This window comes from Pantherophis guttatus, chromosome 1 (assembly GCF_059756535.1).
Source record: "Pantherophis guttatus breed Tessera chromosome 1, ASM5975653v1, whole genome shotgun sequence".
NCBI lineage: Eukaryota > Metazoa > Chordata > Lepidosauria > Squamata > Colubridae > Pantherophis > Pantherophis guttatus.
Genome location: NC_142063.1, coordinates 19,609,273 through 19,636,318, shown reverse-complemented (window position 1 = coordinate 19,636,318; position 27,046 = coordinate 19,609,273). Strand labels below are relative to the sequence as shown.

The window sequence follows — 27,046 nt, the reverse complement described above, 5'->3', positions numbered from 1 at the left end:
TGAAAAGAAGTGGAGAACACAGAAAGAGTTGAACGGACAAATAGAGCATGAAGACATCTCACAAGCTGGTTAAAGAAATTTAGAAACAATATAAGGACCTCCTCAAGCTGGTACCCATCAGATCTAATGGATTTTAACTCCCACAATGTTCAGCTTGAATGGGCATTTTGGGAGTTGAAGTCCAAACTACAATAGATTCAGAGAACATGATCTTGGGGAAAGAAAAGAAAGAAAAGAAAGTCACATGGTTCTTTAAAATAGGTGGGGCAGGAAGCTGTTTACACAGGTCACGGTATGGCATGGGTTTCCTTGCAGAGCTGCTAAGTAGAATGGAGTGGAGAGAGAAAGAAAGGGCATGGGGAATGTACATTGGGGGTGCAGGTTGGAAGCTGAATGTTTCCTTGGCATGCAAACCTACTTCCTCATTCAGATATTGGTTCTTGACCTTGCTACATCTGTAAGCAAGCCAGGACATGATGCACTGCATAATTATCCATAGTTCTTTGCTACTTTTCCCTCACTGCTGGCTGATTTCTCAGTTTCCTAAAAGTGATCCTGATCACCGTTCAGTGATCCTTCTTTTTAAGATCTAAATCAGGGGTGTCCATCCTTGGCAACTTTAAGACTTACAAACTTCAGTTTGCAGAATTCCCCAGCCAGCGTGGGAGTTGAAGGCCACAAATCTTCAAGTTGCCAAGGATAGACACCCCTGCTCTAAACCAATAATCCAATTAAAGCTTACATATATTACAATCGAACCCTTAACTTTTTTTTAAAAAAAATATTTTATGTTAGTGCAGAAAAACTGCTTTCTGCTTTGGCATTTTGGGCAGCCCTTGTGAAAATGTTTTCATTAATTAACTTGCCTCCACTCTCAGTGGTTGGATTATATGCCCTGAGTGATATTATTCTGCAGCCAAATTAATTGGCTATTAGATCTGAGTGCACCTTCTATGCCCTATGCGATTCCTGATTGGAAGGGATTGGCTTCCAAATTGGTCCAAGGAGAATAATATGCAAGCTAAAAGAGTGTCAGATATACCTATTTTTAAAATAAAAAATAATTGCTCTCCCAAAGTCCCATATGGTCCTTAAAGGGAAAACTAATTAAGGCATCAACTTGGCCATGCTCAATAAAACAATATAAATTGGAATTGAAGTGGACAGGAACATAACCCTGCCTCAGGAATCAAGTCATTTCCTTTTCAATCTAAGTGCCATCTTACTGGTTGGATTCACAAATGGACTGAACAAAATTCCTCTCAGATTATTTATTTGTATCCCATTTTTAATATTTTTACAAACAATTCAAGTCAGAGAACATATCCAAGGTACCTTTCTCCTATTTTCCTCACAACAACAATCCTGTGAGGTGAGTGGGGCTGAGAGAGAGTGACTGGCCCAAGATCACGCAGCTGGCTTTCATGGCTATATCTCTCCTCCCCAATAAACAGGACTGGAAAAAAGGGCTAAGTTTCCATGATCTACTCAGCTACAATGGTCCCAAGCCTATTTTAGCTTAGTCTACTGTGTGGTACAATCTCAGCCACCAGCTGACCATACAACACTCTGAGCTTGGTTCCCGAATTTTTTTTTTAATTTTTTTTTTTTTAATTTTGATTTATATGCCACCCTTCTCCGGAGACTCAGGGCGACTTACAATGTGCTAAGCAAATTAATTAATTTTCTAGGTTCATATTATACAGTGAACTATAAACTTATCAAGCAGACTCAGTTTACATGACAACCTAAGCCACAAACAAAAGTAACACTGTGGAGTCCTTGGTGCTCCCTGAGTTTGGCTATGTGTGCTTGTATATGTTTCATTACCCTAGCTAGGTAACATCACCAGTCCTAGTGAGTGTGGGGTATGTTCTCTGTTTATATATATATATATATATTAGTTTGGCTTGCCAGTGTGGGTGCAAGTGCAGTTTTCTCCTTGGTAGTTTCTTGATTAGTTAAAACTAACACTAATGAAACTTAATAAGTTGTGTAGACGTACCTCGTAGGTTTTTATCGTGTGTTATGTGTATATAACTGTGTATCTGAAAGAGGGAGTTTGATCCATGACCATATATTTTAATAAATTTATCTGAAAGAAATATTGCAGCTTGGCTGGCATTGTCAGAATCACTAAGCATCTACACAAAACACAATGTATTTTTTGGTGGAGGCCATTGACACAATTAGTTAAGGGCTGGTTCACACAATTATACCCACCCTTTTGATGCCCAGCATTTAATGAATGGCTGGACTGTTCTTCTATTAAAACATTATGTGAGAGTCTGCAGGAACATTTTAACTGTAGTCATCCCTTGAAATTACAAAGCATCTCTTAAACAATGAGCAGCCTCAAAATAGCAGATGGATACAAGTTAAGGAAAAGTACTGAGATTACATTTGCACATCAAGCTAGACTCAGTTAGATTAATATAGCAAATGGATTAATGCCATAAATCAGTCAAGTAAATAATTTGAAAAATATTGGCTAAAGCATCAATATTTTTAGCTACAGACAAGCCACAGAGGAGGAACGACTCAATTCTATTAAAGTCACCCTAGGGTCAGAAAGTCCCCAGTTCGAATTTAATCACTGCATTGAATTCACTAAACAATTTTAAGTAAGTACTTGTTCTCCAGTTCACTATCTTTATCTAGAGTCTAGTAAGTAATACCAAAGGCTTCTGGAGGACAGAATTTTAAGTCTCAAGAGCCTGTCATAAGTGGCATGTGAGGTTATTCTAGCTTTAAAGATATATACTGTAATTTGAATATCTGATAACTACACCCAAAAAAATTGTTATCATTATTGCTCCTGCTTGCTACCTGAAAATACCTGCTTCATCTCTTGACCTCCAGATGAAAAGGTGGGCCATGTTAGATTTGACCCATACCTCCTCCCCCTGGAGTAGAAGTAATAGGAAAATATTTAAGAATGCCACAGAGTGAAGTGGGAGGATACAGGATCAAGATTCGCATACTTACTTTGTTGATCTCCCCAGCCAAAATAATTCCAGTTGCCTACAAAATAAAAGCCAAGAAGACATGTCCCTTTAAGAGACAGGCCAATTCTAAATACTGTATACTTAGTAATTCTAACCCTAGAGGGAAGAGGAGGTTGTAGGGAAAGGGAGGTATAAATTCTACATCCAGATGAACTTTGGAAGCTAACAAGCATATAAAAGCAGGCAGGGGCAATCTGCAGCTTGGGGTGGGGTGCTGACCCCCCGTTTTTGCAACCCTTTGAAATTGCACAACCAAATTCTTTTAGCAAATAGCTAAGTAGCCAATAGCTGAGAACTAAAATTATCAGGAACCGGGTTTTTTGTTTAAAGTGATGAAATTAGCAGATTGAAGAGTACGATTTACTAATCTTAAAAGCTCGATTTACCACCCCTAAATTGGGGTGGAACAGAGAAAAAAAGTATGCAAGCTTTTAAGATAAACAAATCATACTCTTCAATCTACTAATCTTACCATATTAACAAAAATGTTTCCTGCCTCATTCATTTTGGTGATGTCACCTTATCTTTATTTTGCCTACTATATATCTCTTAGCCACATTTTTTAAAAGAGCACTGGGATGTGGTCTACTCTTAATAGACAGAGAAAAGCCTTTCTACATGATTCTTATCTTCTGTAGTGTTTCTCAACCGTGGCAACTTTATACTGTGTGAATAACAAGTCCCAGAATTCCCCAGCCAGCATAACAGCTGGGGAATTTTGGGAATTGATGTCCACCCAGTTTAAAATTGCCAAGGTTAAGAAACAATGTTCTAGTCTTACAAGTACACTGCTTTTGAACATGGAGGTTCCTGTACCCCAGTATTTCTCAGCCTTAGCATCTTTAAGAGGTACTGGCTGAGAATTTTGGGAATTGAAGTCGACACATCTTAAAGTTGCCAAGATTGAAAAACACTACCTTAAACTTTAATAGCACCAGCCTCTCCAAAATTATTCTTCAAAAATGTATTGAATCTGGGGTGGGAAAACATTGGAATTAATGGATCTGCTTAGTTCTTTAGCAGAATTTAAAATCTGCCAAACAGAGACAGATCCAAAAAGGCATTTACGGTACTTAGCATTGCAGAACACAATATCTTTGAGCATATTTTGAATCTAGGAATTTGCAGCGTATCTACTACATGTTCCCAAGAGATATACCAAGAGATTCTGACCTATTTCTCACTCACCTCTGCCTTCAACTATGTGATATTATCCGCCCTCCTAAGAACTCTGGTAAGAAATGCATGTAATGCACAGTTGTAAGAGATGAAGAGTGCTGGTAGCTTGAGAAAAAAGCTTTAAAATAAAATAGAGCACACAAATAGAAGAGGAAGCAGAGCAGTGGTGGGTTTCAAAATGTTTTACTACCTTCTGTGGATGTGGCTTGGTTCTGTGGGTGTGGCTTGGTGGGCATGGCATGGCTTGGTGGGCATGGCAGGGGAAGGTTACTGTAAAATCTCCATTCCCTCCCAATCAGCTGGGACTCAGGAGGCAGAGAATAGATGGGGGTGGGACCAGAGGTGGTATTTACTGGTTTTCCAAACTACTTAAAATTTCCGCTACGGGTTCTCCAGAACTGGTCAGAACCTGCTGAAACCCACCTCTAAAGCAGAGCATTTTCAGGATGGGCAGGAAAAAAAATCAAGATGGCTGCTGGAAATTCTAATAGCATTTGTAACCAGCAGCATCTACAGAGGTGGTCAGCAAGGTATAAGAACCTCCCTTTTCAATGTGCTCCAAAGGGATGGGACTTTTAATCCTAATCTTTGTCTGCTTACCGGAATTTCTCACCCCATCTTATTGGAGAGGCAGGAATCCTTGAGATACGCCTGAAAGCATTGCATTATTTATGCCTGATTAAGATAACCATTTTATCTAATTATAAAGTAGCGCTATGGACATTTTGTCAAGAAGATAAAGGTGTGTGCTTCTTTAAAAACACATTTTGTTGTTCTTAAGTGTCTCAGAGATATCACTGGGGAAATAAAATCAAATCTCAGTCTACTCTATATAGTGTATAAAAAATTCATTTATGAATAACAGGATCCCTGACTGAGTGGATCTGAGTTTGTTGCATGGAAGATGTAACAGAAATGAAATGAAATTACATCCTAGTTACAAAAAAGTGAAGAAGGAATAAATTGTGAGATTCAGGTACTGAGGAGTAAGATTTTTGGGAACAGCTTATTCAGTATTAATAATAGAAGCAAGATGGCTCCTTTGACTGGTCAATAAGGGCTGAGTTCGCATCTGTTTATATAGTATGGATAGTACATCTTTCAACAGCTATTAATCATAATATATAATGGAGCCTCAATATACAAGAGCAGTTCACCTCTCCTGATTAAATGCTGAGGATTAGCAAGATTGTTGGCCTTTAGTAACCATGGTCTAGACTCTGGAGAACAGAATTCTTGATATTTTGCTGACAACTATGACTGGAATCTTTGGGTTATATGTCCAATCCTGACTGGACCAAGAAAGAACCAAACAAAGTTCTCATTAACTTGCACCAATTTGAAATTAACTCAACTGAAAGCCAATCAGAAGTCAGAACATCTGGCTATATTGCTCTCTGCTCAGATGTGTGTAGTATTTACCGGTTCTCCGAACTACTCAAAATTTTCGCTACCAGTTCTGCCTGTGAATATACAAGCCACAGTTGTCAGTGAAAGGAAGTTAGTTTGCTAGATCATGGACACTAAACCCAGTTCAACGCTGTCCAGCTGGCTGTGAAAACCTGCACCAATGTGTTACTAGCAAAATTAATTTGTTTCCACCCTGCCTGTGGGCTTCCCATGAGGGTATCTGGCTATCAACTGTCAGATGCTTGTTTGATAAGCTTTTTACATTTGATCTAGCAGAGTTCTTCTATAGCCTAGTCTGGCTCATATTGGCTTTCCTTCAGGGGTGAAATGCTACCGGTTCAGACCGGTTCAGTTGAACCGGTAGCGATAGCGGCAGGTGGTTGGGAGAACTGGTAGCGACGGTAGCACGAGGCTCCGCCCACCTGCCCGGTCATTGTTACTTCCTGGTTTTAACCAGGAAGTAGCCTGTTTTTTACCCTCTGTGCATGCGCAGAAGGGTTTGCACATGCATTTCCGAACCGGTAGGGAAGGTAAGTAGATTTCACTCCTGCTTTCCTTATATTCTAGAGTTGTACTGTAATAGTTCAAAGGTTCAGTTAGAAATCTTTCCTAACTAGGATAATATGGTAGGCTATTTTCCAGGATGGAGTTAAATGGGCTGTTTTTCCTTAAATGGCCTCTGGAAATTCCTTTTACCTTTCTGTCCCCAGCATCTGCCCTCTAGCCCATGCACCCATTACCCAATAGATCTTCTGAGACTTATAAGGGTAGGAAGACATAAGGGAAGAAATGGTATTAGGAAGACACAGAGGGAAGGGATGGGAAGAAAGGATGAAGCTTTCATTGACCAAACTGTAAACAGCTCTGTCTTGGGCCAAACCCTCATTAATCTTGGAATGAAACATTGGTTTCCAAATACTCCAGCCAAAAAAGGAGGGGGGAATCCATTTTGCTTGGAAAAGTGTGAAGGGAACACTTCATGTGCCAACCCTAATTTGCAGCAGAAATTAGGAAAACGCAATCATATATGCCCAAGCTCCCCAAATCAAAGAAACACTTACAGCACTGCGAGCCAGGGACTGGAAGCGGCTTCTCCTGCTTCTCCCAGGATGAAGAGGGAGAGGAAGAAAAGACAAAGATTAGGACCTGTCTGAGAAGAACTGACATCCTTTTTCTCAAAGCCCTCTGATTTGGGAGCTCCAAAGCAAGAGTTGAAACCAGCGGTAGGTGGGGGAAGATGGAGAGGAAAATAATTAAATGAAAAGCACTTCATTTGGAAAGAGAATTTTTGACAATGAGAGCCAAGGGACTTTGTTCTATTTTGGACTTCACCAGGAACAGCACACGCCTGGTGCAACTGGTACACAATATGAAGTTGTGCAAAGGCCCTCCTAGCCACAACTTCCATCTGCTCTTTGAGCAGGAATCAGGAATCCAGGAGGACCCCTAGATTGTGCAGGGAGGTCTGTTTGGGGCAGCACGGCCCCATCCAGCACCAGAGATGGTATTACTTCTAGAAACCAAGGTCCCTAAAACCCCAAACCACTGAGTCTTGCCAGGGTTCAGCTGAAGCCTGTTGTTCCCCATCCAGACAGTCTCCACACGCTGAGACAGGACATCCACAGCATTACTTAATTCGCCAGGAGCAGAGATAAACAGTTGGATCCCCATGGCATCACCAAGAGTCTCATGTCGATGTTAAATAGGAGAGGAGAGAGCCCCGATCTGGGTGGCACCCTCAACTTACAACCCCAATTCAGACCAGAATTTCTGTTGCTAAATAAAACAGTTATTAAGTGAGGCACACCAAATTTGACAACCTTTTTTGCCATGGTTGTTAAGTGAATCACTGCAGTGGGGAAACGAATCACTCAGTCCTTAAGTGAATCCCGTTCCCCCCAACTGACTTTGCTTGCGAAAAGCTCAATGGCAATCTCGTGACACCAGGATGCTGCAACCGTCATAAATGCAAGCCAGTTGCCAAGTGTCTGAATTTTGATCATATGACCCTGGGGATGCGTTAAAGGTCGTAAACGTGAAGATCAGACATAAGACATTTTTTTCAGTGCTGTTGTTGTAACTTTGAACAGTCACTAAATGAATGTTGTAAGCCGAGAACTACCAGCCATGGAGGCAGGATCTTTCTCCTCCAATCACCACCAATTGGAACCAATCCCGGAGAGAAGAGGTGAACGAGCACAACACCCTAAGCAGGGGGTTGGACTAGAAGACCTCCAAGGTCCCTTTCAACTCTGCTATTCTATTCTATTCTATTCTATTCTATTCTATTCTATTCTATTCTATTCTATTCTATTCTATTCTATTCTATTCTATTCTATTCTATTCCATTCCATTCCATTCTATTCTATTCTATTCTTACCCGCAATCCTGGGAATTGATCCAGAAGGATACCATTTTATGTTGTTAGGAGGGAAAAGAAATGTTTGCATGCACCAATCGACTTCAGGCAGAAATTAAAGTGTGAGGATTTTTGGAGGCAGAAATAGAACAGCTGATGCATTTTTTCCAGTTCTCAGATATGCCCATCCACTCATTCACACATACTTACATCATCTTGGTCTCGCATAGCATTCAATCGCTCCAGCTCCTTGACCCAATAGCGAGCCTCTTCTTCAGGAATATCTGCAAGAAGGGGTGAAAAAGTGGGAGATTTTTCAGGTTAATGGAACCCCCTTAGCAAAATAAAGTGATCTATCTTTTTTTCCCCTAGAACCACCTAATATTAGGCCACATTTGTGAGATCACATTTTTAAATACAGTCCCATTAGCAGGGGTGAAATCCAGCAGGTTCTGACAGGTTCTGGAGAACCGGTAGCGGAAATTTTGAGCAGTTCGGAGAACCAGCAAATACCACCTCTGGCTGGCCCCAGAGTGGGGTGGGAATGGAGATTTTGCAATATCCTTCGCCCAGGAGTGGGGTGGGAATGGAGATTTTGCAGTATCCTTCCCCTGCCACATCCACCAAGCCACACCCACCAAGCCACACCATGTCCACCAAGCCACAACTACAGAAACGGTAGTTAAAAAAATTAGATTTCATAACTGGCCATTAGTGGCGTTCATGGGGAGAGAGAGGTAAAAAAAAAAAAAGACAAGATGGCGACAGAGCCTGGTGTGAGCAAAGCCACCATCTTGATTTTTTTTTTTTTTAACCCAGTCTGCAAAGGACCTTGAGAAAAAAACATAACCAACTGGATTTGTATATCTTCAAAATGTACAAAATTCAAAATGTTTACAACCAGCAGTGAAAGATTGCGGGTATGATACTGACTCTTCAGTATCACACCCGCAATCTTTCACTGCTGGTTGTAAACATTTTGAATTTGGAGAATGCCCTGTGGGTGTTTTCTAAAATGGCTGCTGAGGGGGTGGGGGGGTGGGGAAACAGGCCTAGTCACAAAATGGCCGCTAGGCAAAATATCATCTGTTACAAAGCACAGAGTTATCAGGACGCTGCCTGTTCCCCTCTGTTATATTGGAAGAAAAATCCAGGTCCAGTTCAAGCCGGGAATAAAATGGAGGCTGATTGGAAAGAAAGATTCTGTTTATTGTTCAGCTGTACCAGAACTGCACGCTGACCAATAAACAGAATCTTTCTTTCCAATCAGCCTCCATAGATACAAGGATGGCTACAAGAGCTAATAAAATGTCAAATAGAATTAAACCCGGAAACATTCCTCCTGGGAATACTCAAAACAAAATTTGATAGAAAGATATTCGATCCTACATATATTAACAATGGCAGGGGTGGGTTCTAAATTTTTTTACTACCGGTTTTGTGGGCGTGACTTATTTTGTGGGCATGGCTTGATGGTCATGTGACAATTATTTAGGATTTAGCAGAGGTACTGGTCTACCAGGCTTTTAACTGCTTGTAGAGCTGTACCGATCTACCCATTTATTTTTTGCAGGCACTGGTCTACCCATTTATTTTTGCAGGCACTGGTTTACTCATGTATTTTTGCAGGCATTGATCTACTCATGTATTTTTGCAGGCACTGGTCTATTCATTTGTTTTCTTTTAACACTGATCAGCTGTAGGGCGGCCCTTTGAAGGCCTGTGGCAAGAGTTTAAACAGTTTTTTTTCCCTCTAGCCATCAGCTGGGACTCAGGAGGCAGCAATAGATTGGGGGTGGGGCCAAATAAAAGGTAAGAATAGCGCAGGGGATGGGTGGGGGGTGCGGGGTGCGAGGGGGCGGAGGGGGCAGAACCGGTTTGGTGACGTCATATCATCACCGCTACCGGCTCGGGAGAACCGGGCCAAACCGGGAGGAACCCACCACTGAACAGCGGCAAGAATTGCGTTCGTGCAATACTGGAAGGAACGCAATACACCCCCAGAGGGATGGATCATTCAGAAGAAATATGAATGTGCCGAAATGGATAAACTGACCCTAGAATTAAAAGAAAAAGATGATTCGGAATTTTATGCGGTTTGGGAAAAATGGTACACCTGGATAGATAATAGAAATAAAAATTAGAAATATACATTAGGCCATTGAGGAGTAGATACTGAATGTATATAATGTACATATTGTATGGAACGTTGATCTGACGTATCCGAAAATGACACAGTCTGTTGATTATGTATTAGAGTTGTGTAAAGGAAAATTGTAATGAAAATTATTTCAAAAAAAAAAAGAAAAAGAACTGCACGCTGTGTGTGTGTTGGTTCTGTTCACCAATAAACAGAATCTTTTTTTTCCCAATCAGCCTCCATTTTTTTCCCAGCTTGGAACTGGAACTGGATTTTTCTTCCAACAGTTACAACTCCTACCCTGGTAGGATGCCAAGTCTACCTGTCTCATCCCGTCAGGCAGGATGGGCAGGTTTCAAATCCCATCAGGGAAAGAAAGATGGTTGGCAGAGCATAGAATACATTTATTTTCTGATGTAGCATCCAGGTCTGGAGAACAGGATGGTGCCAACCCTGATGGCCTTTCGTAAGAATAGGATAGGATAGGATAGGATAGGATAGGATAGGACTTTTCTTGCCGTGTTTGTTAAGTGAATCCCTGCAGTTGTTAAATTAGTAACATGGTTGTTCAGTGAATCTGGCTTCCCCATTGATTTTGCTTCTCAGAAGGTCACCAAAGGGGCTCACATGACCCCCCTGGCAGGGGTGGGTTCTAAATTTTTTTACTACCGGTTCTGTGGGTGTGGCTTATTTTGTGGGCGTGGCTTGATGGTCATGTGACAATTCTTTAGGATTTAGCAGAGGTACTGGTCTACCAGGCTTTTAACTTCTTGCAGAGCTGTACCGGTCTACCCGTTTATTTTTGCAGGCATTGGTCTACTCATGTATTTTTGCAGGCACTGGTCTACTCATTTCTTTTTGGAGGCACCGGTCTACCACCAAACTGCCTTTTACCACTGATCACCCTTTGAATCCCCGCAGCAAGAGTTTAAACAGTTTTTTCCCTTATAGCCCATCAGCTGGGACTCAGGAGGCAGCAATAGATTGGGGGTGGGGCCAAATAAAAGGTAAGAATAACGCGGGGGGTGGGGGAGGCGGCAGGGGCGGGGGGGCAGAACCGGTTCGGTGACGTCATATCGTCACCGCTACCGGCTTGGTGGAACTAGGCGGAACTGGGAGGAACCCACCACTGCCCCCCGAGATCCTGCCACCGTCATAAATATGAACCAGTTATCAAGCGTCCGAATGTAAATCACATGACAGAAGGGGCAAACAAGTAATAGGTGCCCAAAGACGTGTGGGTGAGATTTGCTGCCTCTCATGCTATTAGTGAACTAAGAATCAGGAGACCTTTGAAGCAACATTCAATACCAGAAAAATCAGAAATTGCATTGACTTAATGCAAATTTCTTCTGCATCTAAAATTTTGCAACAGGAAAAGCAGACATTTGCAAGCTGAATACTGTATATACTCATAGATAACCCTATCCATAGATAAACTGACCCTTGAATTTTTAATCAAAATATTGTGAAAAATGCACCACTTGTAGATAAGACAACCTAATTTGGGGTATATTTTGCCCCCTAAAATTCTCATATCTGAAATATACATGGCATATGTATTTATAAATACTGTATGCATTAAAAAATCTTATTCTTTGTATGGTGGGAAAAAAGAGCATTCTCTCACATCACAGACCCCCATTCTTGCAACATAACCTACCGAGTGGGAGTTCAAAGCGGGTGTCCAAGAGGATACGGTGGAAAGTGGGGTCTTTGGTCCCAGAGATCTCATTATCTGTCATAATGACGTGAGAATCAAGAGTTAGCCACTCTCCTGGGCCATCCTAGGAGAAGAACAAGGAAAGAGAGAAATTGTGCTTTGATCAGTCTAATCTTGCATCTTCTTATCCAACGTGCTTGCTATGTTTCTGGGAAGAGTACAGTGGCATCTTCTTTGCCTTTTCACCCTTCAACCATACCTGGCCCATCAAATAAATACTGGTGGCAACACGAAACTATTGTGTCTCCAAAACACTGATACCCTTCTCCTTCCTGATAGCCTAGCAATTGCAAAAAAAGACAGACAGACAAAAAAAGAAAGGAAAAGAAAGAGGAAGGGAAGGGAAGGGAAGGGTGGAGGGAGGGAGGGAGGGAGGACTGCCCAACAGTCTTTGTTTCCTCAACAAATGCTTTTATCTTTCCTAAAAAAGAAGCTTCCTGGATCAGATGGGACATTTCTGTTGTGTTAGCAATACCCTTTTCAAGATGAGGATAATAAATAGTCAGAAGAAGATTCTGGAAACTACAATCTCACACATCTAGAAGGCACAAGCTTGAGGAAGCCTGGACAGGAAGAAGGTTATTCACTATCACTGTATTGTTAACTTTTCTATAAAATCCAAACACCTTCTGTTGAGGAGGAGGTTCAAATTTCCTCAAAGAACAAGGCTATCTCCAGAAATTTGGCTGTATACGCACCTCATTTGATTGGCGGATTGTGCTTAAGGGGATCCAAACCGTGCCCACCATGGTGTCCCAGATAAGACCTTTGTTCCACACTTCCACTGTCAACCCGAGGTCTAGTCGATTAATTTCACTGCAAGAGAGAGATACTTCTGTTAGACTGGGCTAGAGTGACCTTCCCCAGAGCTGATATCTACTCACTCCATTTCCCCCATATCTCTCACCCTGATTCTAACTCAGGTGTTCTCAAACTCTTCAGCTGATCAACCCCCTCATGCAAATTTCAGATTGTTCATCAACTCCCAAACATTTACTATATGAAAATAATTTAATAAATACATCTTTAACAAATAGTTAATCATCATCATATTGACCTCTTGGCTAGTCCCAATGTCTTTTGGGGGTCGATATTGACCTCTTTGGAGAATCCTGGTCTAGCTACTAGAACAAGCATTTCCTTAACCAAAAGTGTCACCTGATGATAATTAAAGAACTGAAATTGAAAACGATGAACTTGGCTCTTAATATTCACAGGACATTGCTTTGGATTTAGTTCCCAAAAGTTGCTCAGAAGTGCACAACAGCACAAATGTGGCGCAGATCTACTGCTCTTTAACACAGCCATATCTTTTCCCTGGATTGCATGGCTGGCCTTTACAGCTGCTACTTGATTCCAAGAAAAAATGAGGCAGTTTTGAAGTCTTGTAGCAAACTACTGCCCTGAACTTCCCAACCTCCCTTTTCAAAATTAAATCCAAAGGATTGCACAGCTTTAGCCCTTCATATTTTGGATACCCAATTACTGGAGGAATTACTGATCTTGCTCGTAGCTTCTGAAGATTGGTTGAATCTTGGGAATAGGGCTTTCTCAAAAGTAACTATGATTTTGAGGTATACTATATAATATAACAGAGTTGGAAGGGACCTTGTAGGTCTGCTAGTCCAACCCCCTGCCTAGGCAGGAAACCCTACACCACTTCAGACAAATGGTTATCCAACATCTTCTTAAAAACTTCCAGTGTTGGAACATTCACAACTTCTGGAGGCAAGTTGTTCCACTGATTAATTGTTCTAACTGTCAGGAAATTTCTCCTTAGTTCTAGGTAGCTTCTCTCCTTGATTAGTTTCCACCCATTGCTTCTTGTCCTACCCTCAGGTGCTTTGGAGAATAGCTTCGCTCCCTTTGTCTTGATATAACAGAATAACACAATAACAGAGTTTGAAGGGATCTCGGAGGTCTTCTTGTCCAACCCCCTGCACAAGCAGGAGATTGAAATTTTTGCATGAGAGCTTTTATCACAAGCAGAGCTTTAAAAATAGCTATTATTGCTGGTGAAGTAACAAGCCTTGGCTGTGCACAAATTGAAATCTTAAAAATGAGGTTTTTATAATTTTATTATTATTATACATCATTTTCAAAAGCTTTGCCCCAATGTGGCTGACTTTTTAAAAATAATTTAATTAGGTAAATAGTGTCCTTTGGCACACCTTGGTTTCATTTTCAATGCATTTAACACCAAGCCCACCAGTACAATATTTCTAATACAATTAGCCTAAATTAAGTGGATTTAATCCTAGATTCATTTAACTATACATTTTAAATGTGCAAGCACCCAATACAACTAAATTTTGTAACAAAGTTGAACATTTTGAGCCTCCAAACCAGTCCTGTAAATGGCATATATTCCTGGCCTACACAGCAATTCCACATCATTGTCAGCATTTATCCCACCACCAAGATTTGGAAAGGTGAAAACATTTCCCATCCCAACTTACAACATAAAATCTTGTTCCCAGCAGGGAAGATTCCCTCGCACTGCAATTGTCGTGCTCTTTACATTCTGAACTTTGAGGGTCACGTATGTGTTGAATTTTTCTACCAGAGAGAAAGCAAAACATAGAGAATATAAATGGGGTGTCACAATTAGCAGCATTGGAGGAAAGCACTTGGAAAATTCTGGGTTAGCCCACTTTATCGGAATATTACACTGTCCTCGTTCAACATCTGATTTTCAAAATGCTTATGAATTCTGCGTACTTCCTCTCTTTTACTCTTCCCTTTTCCCTTTAAATCACAGCACTTTAAAACGTTATTTCCTGAAATGGCCAACTTGATGTTTGATGTGAAGACCACAAGGGGATCATAACAACAAACAAGAGCACTTCCTCACCCATGTTCCTCAGTGACTGCTACCAAGATACCTGGGCATGGAATGAATATTTAATAATGATTTTGATAGTTTTTTTTTTACTATATTTAATCCAAATTTGGTATATGTTTTGTTCAAAAAATAATCCCATTTAGGCAGACATCTATCTTGTGCAAAAAGGACCTTGTGAAAAAAAAACCTTTTTCCTTTTCAGTCCTTTCAGTCTTCTTTCATGTAACTTCTCTGCATGACCCAGGTGTTATTCCAATTTTTCCATACTAATTTGTTTCTAAATCATATGATTTTGTAGTTCTTTAGCACAGTCTAACAAATAAAAATGCAGTACTGAAATAAACACTTCCCCTACTTAGTTTTTCCTCACCACACTAGTCTGTACTGCATAGAATTCAAATTAGCTCAGTGTTGCTGGTGGTTCTGTCACCAATGAGTAGTTGTCATCGGCTTCTCAACAAAGGTGTTCTCAAGGCTGTACTTTTTTTTTTTACTCTTTTTATTACTCTGGGTTTGTGTGTGCCAGTTTGCCTTCACCCAATTGGCTATCTCCAATTGGGTGCTGCCAGCCATAGCTACTCAGTGCCAGCCTTGCCATTTCCTCAGAGTAGTCGTTGAGGACAAAACTCAGAAGATACTTACTGTCAGTACTTCTCTCTTGCTCCACCCTTCACCCTTCTTCCATGCCTGCAGAAGTTATGCTAGTCTGTGCTTGAACAGCTGGGCTGTTTAGCACTTTTTCAAAAGAGCCCTAGACTCGTGTTTAAGCAATAGTCTGTCATGTTATAGGAATGAATATTGTGCTTGCCACCTTTTAGCTGGGCAACTTGGCAGGTGGCTAAATCAGCCATTCCAAGCTCCCACCAACACTTGCTCAGCCTCAAGAAATTAAGGGTTGATCTCCTACCAGCACATGATGCTCAATAGAAAGAATCTCTAAGCCAAAAATCCACCAATTGCATTCTTTAATTGGTCTTATTTTAATAACTAAGGCTAGCACGATTTCTCCATCTTGTTACTCAGACAAATTAGGTCTTGGCTGTCAGCATATCAGATTTTATGCAGGTATATTTTTCTGCTGATTCTTGTACATTGACATAACTGCAGCACATTACCCAGGTTACATGTTCATGCCTGCTCACTCATTTCTTATTCACAGGAGTGCTCAGAAGCCACATTTCTAGCAACATCTCACTAATAATTCCTTGAGTTTTCAAGGGCTGGCCGATTGTTTAATAGAAATAGAAATAAAATAACAGAGTTGGAAGGGACCTTGGAGGTCTTCTAGTCCAACCCCCTGCCTAGGCAGGAAACCCTACACCACTTCAGACAAATAGTTGTCCAATCTCTTCTTAAAAACTTCCAGTGTTGGAGCATTCACAACTTCTGGAGGCAAGTTGTTCCACTGATTAATTGTTCTGTCAGGAAATTTCTCCTTAATTCTAAATTGCTTCTCTCCTTGATTAGTTTCCATCCATTGCTTCTTATTCTACTTTCAGGTGCTTTGGAGAATAGCTTGACTCCCTCTTCTTTGTGACAGCCCCTGAGATATTGGAACACTGCTATCATGTCTCCACTAGACCCCATAGTTTTTGGTTAATTTTAAATTGATTTTAATTGGGTTTGTTTTAAATTGCGGCCAAAAATATTTAATTATTTTTAAATTGTTTTTTAAATTTTGTATGTTCTGTTTTATTCTGGCTGTTCACTGCCCTGAGTCCTGTTGGAGAAGGGTGGTATACAAATTAAAACAAATAAAATAAATAAAATAAAATAATATTCAATTCCTTCAACCGTTCTTCATATGTTTTAGCCTCCAGTCCCCTAATCATATTTGTTGCTCTTCTCTGCACTCTTTCTAGAGTCTTCACATCTTTTTTACATCGTGGCAACCAAAACTGGATGAAATCTTCCAAGTGTGGCCTTACCAAGGCCTTATAAAGTGATATTAACACTTCACGTGATCTTGATTCTATCCCTCTGTTTATGCAGCCCAGAACTGTGTTGGCTGTTTTGGCAGCTGCTGCACACAGCTGGCTCATATTTAAATGGTTGTCCACTAGGACTCCAAGATCCCTCTCACAGTTACTACTATTGAGCAAGGTACCACATATACTGTACCTGTGCATTTTGTTTTTCTTTTGCTGGGTTTGCTTCCAATTCCAAGGTAAGAGCTTCCTTCTAAAAGTTTTGTTTTCTTTCTCTAACCATTTTAGCTATTTCTTCTCAATATTAGAGATATTCTCCCACCTGTTTTACAGTTCTTTGGCTGACTCTTCATATGTCATTAAGTAGGTCATCCAGGAATAAGATTCCCTGAGGACAGTTAACAAAAGGGTCTGCAATTGAAGGGATCATTACTGAGATATTGCTAGAATTGTGACTTCTTAGCTCTCTTGAGGATAAGAAATGTGTGGGCAGGACTTTAATATGTAACCTGGTCATGTTCTGAGGTTATTTCAGTACACAAGAATGGTGGAATGAAATGAAGGGCAACACACTAATGTTTAAATTTCAGTTGGGTAGCAATCTGCACATCCACAGACAATTAATGGTCTTAAACACATGCCTGTACTGAAACTAGCAATTGTTTCGGAAAAATGTCAAAAATTCGTGATCATTCAAACACCTCCTACTTCTCCCACATTTAACAATGCTGTGTTGAGATGAATGCTTCGTGCCCCATGAATGCCGCATGGTATTAATTTGCCATTACATTTTGAAGAACTTCTACATGATGTTGTGCGATATATCAATGAGATTGTAGGATCATTTCTATCCTAGGCACTGCCCTGAGATTATATTGATTATAGGGGAATTCTAACTACAGGTAGTCCGTAACATACAACCATTTGTTTAGTGACCATTTGAAATTATAATGAAGCTAAAAGAAGTTACTTGTGACTGGTCTTCACAAATATGACTATCACAGCATCCCCACAATCATGTGATCAAAATTTGGGGACTTGGCAACAGGCGTGTATTTACAATGATTGCAGCATCCTGGGTTCATGTGGTTGCCATTTGCAACCTTCCCAGTTGGCTTCTGACAAGCAATGTCAATGCGGGAAGCCAGGTTCGCTTAATAACTGCATGATTCACTTAACAATCGCATGATTTGCCTTACTAATCATATCAAGAAAGGCTGTAAACTCACTTAACAACTGCCTTAGCATTGAAAATTCTGGTCCCTGTTGTGGTTGTAAGTCAAGGACTACTTGTATAATAAACAAATTGCATAATTAACAGAATACTGGAATAAAAGAGTTGGAAGGGACCTTGGAGGTCTTCTAGTCCAACCCCCTGCCTAGGCAGGAAACCCTACACCACTTCAGACAAATGGTTATCCAACATCTTCTTAAAAACTTCCAGTTTTGGAGCATTCACAACTTCTGGAGGCAAGTCTGGAGGCACTGTTTAATTGCTCTAACTATTAGGAAATTTCTCCTTAGTTCTAAGTTGGTTCTCTCCTTTTAATTAGTTTCCATCCATTGCTTCTTGTTCTACCCTCAGGTGCTTTGTGGCAGCCCCTTAGTTATTGGATATTAAATACTTTATTGTTTGGATCAGTGGACATTAGGAAGAAACTTTACTTGAAATCCCAAGTTTGTCTTATTTCCCCATAGAAAAAAGAGAAAAGGTGGGAACTCACCTTGTGGGCCATCAAACTTGGCTTTTTTGACTGGAAAAATAAAGAGAAAAGAAAGCAGTTAGTGCTCAGCCCCAAATGAATAAAATCTGCACAGCCTGATTTGCCTAACCTCTTAAGCTGTTCCATGGCGAGGTCTAAGATATCATGCAAACCGGGCCATGAATTCCATTGTGGTTAAAAAGAATTGCATTAGCCATAGTTCCTAACCATAGCTTGTTGTTAGCTGTGTGTCATCTGAAACCAGACTAATGTCTACTTTAAGCAGCCATTAGAGACAGGAGGGAGAACTGCACAGGGGTGGGCTTCAAAATTTTTAGCAAGGGGTTCTCTGCCTGGTTGCTGGGTGGGCGTGGCCATGGTGACCATGGCCTAGTTGGCCTCCTGCATCATGGGGGGGGGGGTGTTTGCCCTCCCCGGGCTCTGGAGACTTTCTTCAAGCCTCCGGGAGGGCGAAAACGGCCTCCCTAGGCTCCGGAGGCCCTCTGGAGGCCAGAAACGGGCCCATTTCCAGCCTTCCCGAACTTCCACCCTCCCCAAGCCTCCGTGCACACCCTGCACTTACCTGCATCCAAAACGGGCTGCGTGGGACTCCTGAGAGAGGGGGGGGTAGGGCCAGCCAGGAGTGGGGTTTGGGGGTTCTCTGAACTGCACAGAATCTTAGCTAGAGTTCCTCCCGAACCCCTGTGAACCCTCAGCAGCCCACCCCTTGGAACTGCACCCATAGAGTATTGCTGGTTCTCCAACAGCAGCATTGTTGTTTCCCAAAAGGTGTGTGTATGTGTGTCAAAATCTGCAAGATGTTGGACATGGCATTGAAATAGATGTTTCAATCATCACGCTGTCCCTGCCATTTTGCAGATTTTGACACTCCCTCCCCCAGATGTACCTGCTGCTCCTCTTCATTTTCCCCACATGCTCCAGATACGAGGAGGGTTATTTTTGAAAACTGCAGGAAGCATTATTGGATGGCTTTCAGGCTTTCTTTAATAGTTTTTAAAATATGCAAATATCAAAGAAAAAGTACCAGGTGAGCAAACCCACTAGGACATGTATGGAATTTCCCTTAATATCACAAATCTCGGAGTTTTGCATCTCAAAAATTAAACTTTCATCTGGCGAGGAAACAGGCCATAGCTATTCCTAGTACATATAACAGGGACTCCAGCTTAGAAGATATTTTTTCAACTTTTCCAGCTGTACTTGTGATTGTAAAGGTAAAGATAAATGTTGCCCCTGTCTAGTTGTGTCCGACTCTAGGGGGTGGTATTCATTTGTTTCTTAGCCAAGGGCCAGTATTATCCAAAGACACTTCCGTGGTCATGTGACCAGCATGACTATATGCTGAGGTGGACCCAACTCTGTTACCTTCCCACTGAAGTGGTATCTATTTATCTACATGCATTTGCTTGCTTTCAAACTGCTAAATGGGCAGGAGCTGGGGCAAGTAACAGGAGTTCACACCATTGCATGTTGCTTGGGTCTCGAACCTGGGCTGTCAGCTTTCCAGCTGACAAGCTCAACATCTTTAACCATTGAATCAGCACGCCCCCTCCCCTCAACTTGGACTATAGCTCCCACATCCCAAATAGCTATATCCATCAGGCTGGGCAGGCTGGACTTTGTATTCCCAGCACATCTGGAAAGCACGAGATGGGAGAAGTCTGGTTTAGAAGAACTCCATCTCTATTCTCATTATTCTTTGCAAATCATATTTCCGGTGTGGCCGGAAAATTGGACTAAATCCATTTTCCTCGCTCCTGGAACACCATTAACCTACTTCTGAGCCATGAATGACATTGTTTGCAGCATTGTGATGAAGCCCGAGGCAAATAATGAGGGAGAAGGCGTATATTTCCTCACTTGCCCTCAATTGCTGAACTCCCACACTCTTGAATGACTCAGGATCGGTACAAACCACCATCTCTCTCTTATATAGATTTGCATAGGTCATTTATAGGTTTTCCAAACAGTTATGGTGCATACACACAGCTCTAAACACACACACTGACACTGTCTTCATATTAGTGTCTTCCTCTTTCTATATGTTTCTCATGATGCCCAGGAGCACCAATGGGTGTCTCTCTCTAGACCCCTGATGGCGAACCTATGGCACATGAGCCATTGCCCCAGTTCAGCTCTGCTGCACATGCACATGCGCCTCCCATTGGCCAGCTGGTCTTTGGGCCTCTGCCCCGCATGCGCGGGGGATGGGATGTGTGTGTATGCACATGCGTGGGGGTCGGGTGCATGTGTGGGGGCAGGGCACATGCAGGGGTGCACACGCGCAGGGTGCATGCAGGGGCCCATGCGTGCATGCACAAGGGGGTGGGTGCATGCACAGGGGCCACATGTACATTGGGTTTGGGGGTTCAGGTGCATGCGCGCACATGAGCACACTTTGGGCACTCGGTCCAGAAAAGGTTAGCCATCACTGCTCTAGACCAATGTTTCTTAACCTCAGTGACTTAAGATAAGGAGCCTGGATAGCTCAACAGACTAAGCACTGTAATTTAACACCAGCTGTCTGCAATTAAAGTAAGATCGAATCTCGCCAGGCTCAAGGTTGACTCAGCCTTCCATCCTTTCTAAGGTAGGTAAATTGAGGACCCAGTTTGTGGGGGCAATAAGCTGACTTTGTATAAATATACAAAAGGATGAAGGCTATTGCTTAGCACATTGTAAGCCGCCCTGAGTCTCCGGAGAAGGGCAGCATATAAATCAAATAAATAATAATAATAATAATAATAATAATAATAATAATAATAATAATAATAATATGTGGACTTCAACTTCCAGAATTCTAGTGGCAGAAGTCTGGGAGTTGAAGTTCACACATCTTAAAATCATTGAAGTTAAGCAATGCTCTTCTAAACACTGAATGATGTTAATGGAGCAACTTTCTATTCACCTTTCACAACATTCAAATAGCCCTTGCAGAGGCTAAGATGCTGGACTGAGTCAGGGGATGACCTTTCAAGAACTAAGTTGCTTAGTGTCATTAAAACCAAAGCATTGCTATCAGATACCCCAAATCAAAGGTCTTTCAGAATTAAGTTTAAATCATTGACTACTGCCATCTAAAGAAGTCTGTTAGAAGGAATCGTTGGATTACTCCCATTTCTCTCTTCACCAGCTTTAAAACAAGCCTCCAAAGATGTATAAATCTATATCTTTATAAGAGTTCTTTCCAGTCGGTTTTGACTCCCAGAAATTAAATGACAAATTTTGCAATTTTATTTGCAATGCTTTTTGGGAAGCGGGTTGTTATTTTATTTATTTATTTATTGGTTTGATTTATATGCCGCCCTTCTCCGGAGACTCAGGGCCACTTACAATGCGTTAAGCATACTTTTGTATATACCTGCTTAGTAGGGCTTTTGGCCCCCCCAAGCGGTGTTCTTTTTTATACAAAGTCAGCTTATTGCCCCCACAATCCGCGTCCTCATTTTACCTACCTCGAAAGGATGGCAGGCTGAGTCAACCTTGAGCCTGGTGAGATTTGAACTTGCAGTAATTGCAGGCAGCTGATGCTAGTTAAAAGCACTTTTAGTCTGCTGTGCCACCAAGGTTCATATTGCTTCTTTTTTCCTACAGCTGAGAATGATAGGCCTGAAATCACCCATCTGGTTTCGAGACTAAACTAGAACTAGAACTCACGGTCTCCTGGTTTCTAACCTAATGCCTCTAACTGTCAGGGTTCCAAGAAACACCCCCAACAAAAGATGACTCCGAGGCTTGAAGTTCCTCGAAGTTCCATTTTATTGGAGATGTCATATTGGCACATCTGGGAAAACCTGAATCTGAAAGTTTCCAGGTTTTCCCCACCCAAAGGAAAGTCCAAGTCCCTGCCCAGCACCCACAAGTCCATCACATGGTCCAATCAAAGCATCGTCCCAGCTGGAGATGCCTCCCAGCACACCCCTCCAAGTGCAGGGCAAGATGTCCTTGAGTTTCTGAGAAAGGAATGTTATTATGACTACATATCACCCCTGCTCCATACAATCCCCCCTCCCAGTTTCCCACAGCAGTAAATGTGGCAGGCCTGAAGATCCAATGCAGAAGATGACTTCCAGGCCTGACTCTAACCGCTTCACAAAGCTGGCTGTCATCTATGTCTATATCCATCTATGTCAATTTTCATACATATAATCTAAAGTTCAAGTGAATCTGAAATACAGGTAGTCCTCGCTGAACAACCAGAAGTTACAATGGATCTCCCAAAAAGTACTTATGACCCAGTACTGGAGTTCAGATGTTGAAAACCCTTCCTCTGCCCTATAGTCACATGATTACATATATGACCACATTTTGGGCCATTAAAAAGCACCCATAGGTATGAATTAACTCACTTTACAACCGCCATGTTCACTTTACAGTTATAGCGTTCCTTTAATAACCGTTGCAAAAAAATTGAGTCAGTCATATGGATACCTTGACTTACAATCATCAGGACTTCCAACAAAAATTCCAGGCTTACAGTCATAAGTCAAGGACCACCTATAATATAAATACTGATATGCAACTCAGAGCCATTCCTCACTTGCGCCTAGCTGTGACTGAAACACATCCTGGTTACCTTTTTATTTTTCTGCTGTGTCCTCATAAGATCATCTTCTTCCAGTCCTCACCCACGGAGAGACTGCCCTTATAGCAAAAGTTTTTCCTCTTTTATCCTAATACAGCATTTCCTATATTCGAAAAGCCATTAGATATAAAGTGTTAATACCACTTTATAATGCCTTGGTAAGGCCACACTTAGAATACTGCATCCAATTTCTTCACCACAATGTAAAAAGATGTTGAGACTCTAGAAAAAGTGCAGAGAAGAGCAACAAAGATGATTAGAGGACTCGAGGATAAAACATATAAAGAATGGTTGCTGGAACTGGATATGTCTAGTCTTATGAAAAGAAGGACTAGGAGTGACATGATAGCAGTGTTCCAATATCTCAGGGGCTGCCACAAAGAAGAGGGAGTCAAGCTATTCTCCAAAGCACCTGAGGGTAGAATAAAAAGCAATGGATGGAAACTAATCAAGGAGAGAAGCAACCTAGAACTAAGGAGAAATTTCCTGACAGTTAGAACAATTAATCAGTGGAACAACTTGCCTTCAGAAGTTGTGAATGCTCCAACACTGGAAGTTTTTAAGAAGATGTTGGATAACCATTTGTCTGAAGTGGTGTAGGGTTTCCTGCCCAAGCAGGGGATTGGACTAGAAGACCTCCAAGGTCCCTTCCTTATTCTATAAGATGGCTGGCATGGTCAGGTGACTCCTAGGGTAACCCCTATTGATTGCTTTAGGCTGGGTTGGGCACGCCCTCTTCCCTTTATTTCCCCACATTCTGTGTGCTGGAGGACCATTTTGGCTTCGGCCATGTGAGGGCTTTGTCTTTATTTTTGTCAGAGATCTGGATCAGCAGGTGAGTGGAGGGGGGGGACAGTGGCCTTTGTGATGAAGTGGGTGACAGAAAGTCAACAACTCTCTTTGGCTGCTGTATTGTGCACAATATGTTTGAACTTGGGTTTAGGAATTGCTAAACTGTCTTCGCAAGCAACCTGACTACCAGCTGGTATCAGCCCTGTTGAAGACAGAAGCCTTAACACTGAAGTTTACAGAAAACCTACACATGCAGATCAATATCTACCGTATTTTTCGGACTATAAGACGCACCGGAGTATAAGATGCAGCAAGATTTTGAAGAGGAAAAGAAGAAAAAAAAATAGCTTTTGGCCTCTGTGCGTCCGGTTTTTGCCCTCCCTGGCCCCCAGGAGGACTTTGCAGGCCTCCCAAACCCTCTGTGCGCCCCTCCTGAAACCCCCACACATCCCGTTTTTGCCCTCCCCAGTCCCCAGGGGCACTCTGCAGGCCTCCCAAACCCTCTGTGAGTTTCGTTTTTGCTAAAAACGGGCCCATTTTTGCTAAAAACGGGACACGCGAGGCGAGGTTTAGGGAGGCCAAAAATGGCCATATTCGGTGTATAAGATGCACCTACATTTCCACCCTCTTTTAGGGGAGAAAAAGTGCATCTTATACTCCTAAAATATGGTACATTTTGAATCTCATCACCCACTGGAACACAAAATGGGAGTGCTCAGAACCCTACACTATTCAGCTGAAAGTTTGCCTACCAGCAAAAATGGAAAAGAAAAATAACTAAAACACGTCAAGGAAGCTCTCAGAACTTAACTTGTGGCTATCCCAACTGGGCCTTCATCAAATCCAAAAAAAAAAAAAAAAAAAATACCCAGCAAGAGCTCCTCCATAACAGACAAAGAAGAGAACAAGAAACAAAGCAACATTGGCCTAATTTTCCCCCTCTTTTATAAAAGATTTTTAAAATTTTAAATATCTTTTAGTATTTTATATATTCAATTTTAAATTGGTTTTAAAAGTTTGGGGTTTTAAATTTGTCGGGGCCAAAATTATTTAATTTGATTTTATTCTATTTTTAAATTTTGTATTGTATGTGTTTTTATTGTTTGGCTGTGCACCGCCCTGAGTCCTTCGGGAGTAGGGCGGTATAGAAATCTAATAAAATAAATAAATAAAATAAAATTGTCATTCCATATGTTGTAGGAATATCTGAAAAGCTCAGGAAGATTTTCAACCAACACAATATACATATACACTTTAACCCCCAAAATACACTAAGGCAGAGGTTTTTCAGAAGTGTTTTGCCCTGGCCTCCCTTTCTAAATCTTAAATCCCTGCTTTCGTTTTGAAAATATATTGCTTTGTTTCCTATCTTGGCTCTAGGAAAATTCAGGAAAATTCAAACAGCTGCACATTATTTTATAATCCCTGAGCTGGCCTGATTAAGCTATTGTGCTCATATGAATTGGAGATGCATTCAAATTTGGTTACATATTTCCCAGCATCATTGCTTTGACGGTACCTCTGTGTATCAAACCCATTCAAAAGATGTTAATATTTCTTCATACATTTACTTGAGATTTCCACCAACAATCCTTCCATGAATACAAATGCAAACACAACCTGACCCAACATTCAAGGACATCTGCAGAGGTTAGTCAAAAAATCAAGAAGTCGGTTGTGACTGCATATAAGCACCCTTACCCACAGATTTTTTTTTACATTTTTTGCCAATAGGTACTTCAAACAGAGGTTAAGAGAATATTGGTATTAATATATAGTATCAAATACTTTACAAAAGTTGTACGTGCACACCTGAAAATTCATAAAACAAGGTACACAAGCCATTTTTGATGCACTCATACCCACGGAGCTCTTTTATGTTAAACTGTGTTTGTACAAGATGCTTAAAGTTTTTTTGTTAAATCTCCTTTCATGCAAGATCTTGATTTGGTGAACTGGCAGCAGATGGATCTTTACAAGATGCAGTTTCACTGGCTTTAATTTGAAGGGAGGGAGGGAGGGAGGAGTCAGGCTTAATTCTGTATTTAGGGTAAGCATGTTGTGTGAATGCAGCAAATATGAACCCAGGATTAAAAAAGCTGAAGGAGAATGGGGAATGCCATTGGTTCTGCTTTAGAATGAAGAGCTGCAAATGCAAACGTCCAAAATTGGAGCTAAAGAATCAGGTAATCCTATATCAGTGATGGCTAACCTTTTTGCCATCGCGTGCCGAAAGCGGGAGGAGCACAGGGGGCCATGCGCGCACGTGCCCACACCCATAATTCAATGCGTCCCATCCCCCCGAACTCCCCCCGCTTTTGGCATGCGATGGCACAGTAGCCCAATTTTTCGCCCTCCCCAGGCTCCAGAACCTTTCTGGGAGCCTGGGGAGGGCAAAAACAGCCTTCCCCACCCCCCTGGAGGCCCTCCAGAGGCCAGAAACAGCCTGTTTTCTGACTTCTGGTGGGCCCAGAAGGCCTGAAAATCAACTGGCCAGTGTGCGCATACACGCCGGACCTGAGCTAGGGCAACGCTCATGTGCCCACCAATATGGGTCCACGTGCCACCTGTGGCACGCGTGCCATAGGTTCGCCATCATGGTCCTATATAGCCGTGAGGTTAGCCATCACTGCTATATAGTCTGCTAAATTCCTGCCAGCTGACAAATCTATATCTTTGGAAGCATACAGGTTGAGAATGTAAAGCATTTTGCACCCAGAAGGCCGAGGAATGTCCCCCAAGATTCTTTCTCTATTCCTGATCCTTCCTGGGATGAGAAAGCAAATAAAAAAAGGACATCATGTCAGGTGCAGAGAAAAATCAGCAGCCACCTACAGAACAGGTGCTCTGTCTCTCCTGCTGTCTCTGTTGACGAGACATTTTCTTGTGTACAGGATGATCCTGGGGAAGAAATAGCACCAGCCCCTCCTCCTTTCTCTAGCTTTGCAAACTGGGATCTGGGGATGGGTGGGATTGTGCCTCTTGGTGGATAACTTGTACTGAATTTCCAGTTAGTTTTTCCATAGCAAAAATACAGGTAGTCCTTGACTTGGTTTAAGCAACTAAGCATTGGTTTAGTGACTGCTCAAAGTTACAAAGGCCCTGAAAAAGTGTCTTATGACCGGCCCTCATATTTATGATCGTTGCAGCATCCCCACAGTCACGTGATCAATATTTATTTGTTTGTTTGTTTGTTTGTTTGTCCAATTTATATGCCGCCCTTCTCGATAGACTCAGGGCGTCTTACAATGCATTATAGCAATAGCCTGCATACTTTTATGTATATATACCTGCTAATTAGGGCTTTCGCCCCCCCCAAGCGGTGTTGTTCTATACAAAGCTGGTTTATTGCC

At 41.7% G+C, this 27,046-nt stretch overlaps 1 protein-coding gene across 1 annotated transcript in view; it reads right to left on the bottom strand.

Annotated features, from left to right (window-relative positions):
* Window positions 1–27,046, bottom strand: part of UNC13A (unc-13 homolog A) — a 136,883-nt gene that overhangs the window by 84,984 nt on the left and 24,853 nt on the right. The window contains exons 2-8 of the mRNA XM_087894016.1: window positions 18,317–18,346; window positions 14,279–14,378; window positions 12,518–12,635; window positions 11,760–11,883; window positions 8,167–8,240; window positions 6,659–6,695; window positions 2,989–3,024 (exon numbers count right to left, since the gene is read on the bottom strand). Of these exons, the coding sequence (XP_087750142.1) occupies window positions 2,989–3,024; window positions 6,659–6,695; window positions 8,167–8,240; window positions 11,760–11,883; window positions 12,518–12,635; window positions 14,279–14,378; window positions 18,317–18,346 (519 nt within the window). The remainder of the gene's footprint in view (window positions 1–2,988; window positions 3,025–6,658; window positions 6,696–8,166; window positions 8,241–11,759; window positions 11,884–12,517; window positions 12,636–14,278; window positions 14,379–18,316; window positions 18,347–27,046) is intronic.